The 5350-nt window shown below is 29.3% G+C and overlaps 1 protein-coding gene across 1 annotated transcript; it reads left to right on the forward strand.

The window, feature by feature from the left end:
* The first annotated feature begins 251 nt into the window (after nt 1–251).
* LOC131061587 (short-chain dehydrogenase reductase 2a-like) lies at nt 252–1421 on the forward strand. Its single transcript, XM_057995353.2, has one exon. The coding sequence runs from the start codon at nt 752–754 to the stop codon at nt 1184–1186; it is 435 nt and encodes a 144-aa protein (XP_057851336.1). The 5' UTR covers nt 252–751; the 3' UTR covers nt 1187–1421.
* Nucleotides 1422–5350: the final 3929 nt, after the last annotated feature.

A 5350-nucleotide genomic window follows, 5' to 3' on the forward strand; every position in this document is an offset into this window, starting at 1 on the left:
ATAGAAAGGTATCTCTCTTGCAGGCCAAGACCTTACTCTTGCCAGTGGATCAACTGACTGTCTAAGTTACATGCTACTTTACAGTTTACACACACATAACAGAGTAGAGAGTAGAGCATCAGTCTTATCAGTAACTTGGCAAACTGTCTAAATTACTTGCTGCTCTACACGCAGGACAGACTAGAACCCAACTCGTACCAGTGGAATGGCTCATTGTCTAAATTACTTGCTATTCTACACACAAACAACAGTCTAGAACCTCACTCTTACCAGTAGATTGGTTGGCTGTTTACAATTTACACTACTTGATAGTTGATACTGTACACACAGGCAGGCTAGAGCTAGATATAGAACAGTATTAGGCTATATTTTCCAAAGCTGATGGTAATTGATTGTATGCAGATTAGAAGGAAAGGTTGCAGTAATCACCAGGTGGGGCATCAGGAATCGGAGAAGCCACAGTTGGGCTCTTTCAAAAACATGGAGCCAAAGTAATCATTGCTGACATTGCAGACCAACTCGGTAAAAACCTTGTTCAGTCCCTTTCAGTTTCTCCAGAGGTCACATACATCCATTGTGATGTGAGAAAAGAAGAAGATGTAAGTGCAGCGGTGGATTTGGCCATGGAGAAACATGGGAAACTGGACATTATGTTTAATAATGCAGGAATCATTGACAAGAAAACTAATAAGGCCATAGAGTGTGACATGGAGGAGTTTCAGCGTGCGATGAATGTAATCTAGGACGAGTAATGCACGGAATTAAGCATGCAGGCCGCGTTATGATCCCAAACCAAAAGGGATGCATAATTTCTACATCGAGCATTGCAAGGATATTTGGTGGAACGGCTTCATACTCATACACAGCTTCTAAGCATGCAGTCATAGGCCTCACCAAACAAGGTGCGGCCGAGATGGGAAAGTATGGTATCAGAGTGAATTGTGTTTCTCCATCTGGTTTAGCCACTGTTCTTGCATTCCAATACTTCGGAATTAATACCAAGAATGTAGAAGAGAAGAAGGTCGAGTGTGAGGCATTTTGTAACAAGATATACAAATTGAAGAATCATACTCTTAAGGCACGTGATATTGCAGAGGCTGCTTTGTATCTGGCCAGCGAGGAAGCTAAGTTTGTAAGCGGCCATAATCTTGTGGTAGATGGAAGGTTTCAGAGTAGTAAACCATGATTGGGGTCTCTACTAATATATAAGTAAATTTGGTTTTGGTTGGGGTCACTTGGAAATATAATAATTGTGACAATTTGTGAAAAATATATATGCTTTTTAAGGGATTTCTTAGGTTGGCTATGTCTGTTGTGATGATAAAAATAAAGATATGGAGGAGAAGAAGCTGCTGATGATGGTGGTATTTTGTTGACATCATTTTGGATTCTGCTGATGTATGGGGTAAACAATGATCTGGATTCCTTTCCACTATCTTGGGGGATTGCTGTTGTTGTTGCCTCTTAAGTGACTTGTTTTTTATTTATCTGTTATATGTGCTCTATTCATATAAAAGTTATTTTGTGTATTTGTTATTCTCCTTTCTGATCTAGTGCATGTGACTATGTTTTGGCTTTCTGGTTATGTTTGTGTGATTATGAGGAGTGACCTTGTGTTCTTCTATATTGTTTCATTAGTTATGTGTATATTATTTTAAATTAATATAAACTGATGTTCATGTTCATAAAAAAAATACATTATATTTATAAAAAATTTGATTAAAAGAAAAATTCAACTATATTTTGTGAATATAAAATATTATTTTGATTTTTAAATTTTTATTATTGTGTATGATAAATATATTTATAATATACTTATGAATAAAAATAGTGTTAATTATTGAACATAAATTAAGAATGACAAATATTTAAAAGTCTTTTGAAGCATTTAATTCAATTTTGAATATAAATTAGTAATTTTGACTAAAAGAGCTTCATAATTATTAATAGTAGTAATGATTTTTCAAATAATCTAGTAAGCCTTTGATGACCTGTAAAGGCTAAGAGAAAAATAGTAAGGGTTGATTAAAACTTTGGTCATTTGTTATAAAATAAGAAATAATTTCATGCATAAAAAATATAAAAAGTTAAATGATAAATTAGTAATGTACTAAAAAATCTTAAATTTACTTGTAAGTTTCTAAATTCACACTCAAAAATCTTGCCTATTAAAAAAAAAAAAATTATTTCTATATTGATATTTAAGAGAATCTTATAAAAAATATTAAAAAATAAATTGACAAGTTTCTAAATTTATATAAGAAAAAACATACTAAAAATTCATATAAAAATAATATAAAATTATAAACAATTATACCTTAATCCTACTATTTTAAAATATTCTAAATAAATTCATATATTTATAATAAACGTTGTAAAATAATATATATCAATATATATTACCTATTATAATTTTTTACGACTTATTAATAATTTTAAGTTGTCCCTATCCACTAATTTTATTAGTGATATAATTTTCCCATTTTCTCCTTTTATTTTTCTTATCTTCTTGCTTTCCTATACTCATTATAATTTTCTATTTTTTAAAAATCCCTCTTTTATTCTTATTTTCCATGCCACATGTTCCTTATATAATAGAGAAGACCATCTTATTTGACCATCTTATTCCCATTTTGCCAAGAATTTGGTTTTTCCTCAAATTCATCAAACCTATGTAAATACTTATCATACTTTTCCCTCTAAAATCATTTAGGGTACATCTAATATTAACCAACAAGTTAAAATATTTAATTTCATTAGCTTACAAGCTTCTAATTGCATCAAATGAAAATAATTAAAATAAATTAAACTAAATTGAAGTCCTTTTATTTTCTTTAAATTTGTTAATTAGTTGAGGTGGTAATTCTTCATTTGTGGGTAATTTCAAGAAGTTAATTTACATTTAGAAAACAAAAACAAAAAATAAAAATAGAAAGGGACTAAAATCGAATACCTACCTTTTAGTTTGAATACATATCAATTATACTTTATATCTATTAAGAATAGATGTTCATGCTCACTAGATACATGAAGAGAATGGTTATTAGATGACTAATAGATATTTTTACCAAAAAATTGATATTTTTTCCTATTCCAAATAGCATGTTTTCATTATTATTATTAGTACTTGCAGTTAGGCAAATACTATTGTAATGAGTTTTTCTTTTTTACAGTTAACTAGTTATTAAAAAAATTAATTTGAACCAATTACAAACAAGGTTTTATTTTTGTTTTTTAAAATGTTTTTATTTTCTAATGTTTTTATTATAAAAATTATTTTTTTGTATCTTGATTGGTCAATACAACTTTTGTTGTTATAAGCAGATTTTTTAGAAATCTAAAATAAATAATGTTCTGACAACCATTTGGTACCAGTTAATAATGTATTATCAAATAAAATTTATTTTATTTAATTAATATACATAAAAAAATGAAGAAGTCATGACAATTAATCTTGAACTATGATCTATTAGGAATTTTATTTTTTTTTTTTAATATATATAATTTATCATATATTTATAATATTAAATAAAAAATTTATATTGAAAATTTACTTGATAACAAAATTAATATAAAAAATAATAATAAATCAAGCTCATGATTGAGTTTTTTTCTTTTGGAAAAACATCATTTTTATGAAACTCTTCAAAATTTATACAATACCTTTGGTCCCCATTACAAGTCACAAACAATAGCTAACGATATTTTAAAACATCTTTTATGCATATTTGTAACATTGATAAAATTTCTAAGCATATTTCTTGCCACTCTCAATTAAAAAATTAACAAAGGCAAGTACTCGCCACTATGTGGCACTTGTTGAATAATGCATCAATGAGCATTGAACTATGATGAATAAATATCAAACTTTAGGGATCACTATACCATCTAATATTTTCCTCCTCCATGATTCAATCCATAAATTTTTAAGGTCAATTATTGTATTTTAGTGATTTTTTATTTTATTTTTAAATATTTTAAGTGTTTTAATGTTAAAAATTAAGTTTTAGGAATCAAAATTTTCTTTATTTTATATTTTTAAATTAAATTTATATGATTTTATTTATTATATAAATTAAATTAAATTAACAATTAATATGTAATTTTTTATAGGGATATTTTTTAATTTCTTATTGATCAATAAAAGGAAAAAACTAAAATATATTATAATATAGTAAAATATTATTAGAAGTCTGTAAAACATTAAAGTTTGAAAAACATATCATAAGATAATTTAGCATATAAAAAAAACTAAAAGTTCCAAATGAGAAACAAGAGAGAACAAAAGACCATAAAATCAAAAAGCCTATCTCAGGGCTATGGAGGCTGAGAGGAAGTGCCGCAGAACCATGTCTCGATCCAAAGGGGAGAAGAGAGGAGCCAATGCCCAAGATGAGCTGAATGATTATAGGGACTTGTTGTTGAATCTAGATAGGAGGGGTAGAAGGGAAGCAAACCAACTCCTCAGGAGGCGCAGGACCAAAATCTTCAATTATCTCTTCAAGATCTTCCACCGATGCATCAATTATGTCTTCTGGAGCATATATGGTAATGCCATCAACCTTCAAGTATTCTTTGGTCCAATTGGTCTCTGTAAGATTCTTGGAAAATCGAAAGAAATTCCAAAGGAAGTTCACGTTTTCTCGATTCCAAATTTTCTAGCCATATTCCTTAGAAAGAGGAATGGTGAGATTATAATATATGTTCCTCATAACCCTGATTAAATCTCCTAGAAAACCGACCTTGAATACCTTTCTACACAATTATTCAACCTTTTCTTTGGAAAGGCTTGTATGGAGGAGGGTCCCACAAAACTACCAAAATTTCCATGTTCACCACGGCTGTATTTGTGATTTATCCTTAGGAATTCGTCTCCAGGAATTCGCTCGACTATCCTCATAATAACAAATTTGAATGCACTTAAAACTTCCTATATACATTTCTCCTTAATCTTTCCCATGAATATAATTTGTCTTTTGGAAACGCTTAAGCGAATTAAGGAATCCATTCTTTCCTCAACTCAACCCAAACCCTACAAAGCAACCTTTTGAAGCCTACTTTTCAAGCTACAAATACGATCCATAGAGAGATGAGAATGACAAATTTAATGAAGAAAACTTGCACTGGAAGCCTTTTATGCATTAATATGTATTACCTTGTTTATGTCAAGTTTATCTGTCAAATCACCCTAAAATCTGCTAAGTGGTTGTCAATTTTTGAAAACTATGAGAACAATGATCATCGGACTTAACTACTGCTAAAGGTGATTATTCAAAAGAAAGCCTTGTATTACTCTTTCACTGTCAAAATAGCAAATATAGCTTTGACAAGATTGGAGAAAGATCCTAGG

The sequence above is a fragment of the Cryptomeria japonica genome, chromosome 2 (assembly GCF_030272615.1).
Source record: "Cryptomeria japonica chromosome 2, Sugi_1.0, whole genome shotgun sequence".
NCBI lineage: Eukaryota > Viridiplantae > Streptophyta > Pinopsida > Cupressales > Cupressaceae > Cryptomeria > Cryptomeria japonica.

Bases quoted from the DNA above. Each gene is read 5' to 3' on its own strand.
- LOC131061587 (XM_057995353.2), top strand. From the start codon at position 752: ATGCACGGAATTAAGCATGCAGGCCGCGTTATGATCCCAAACCAAAAG.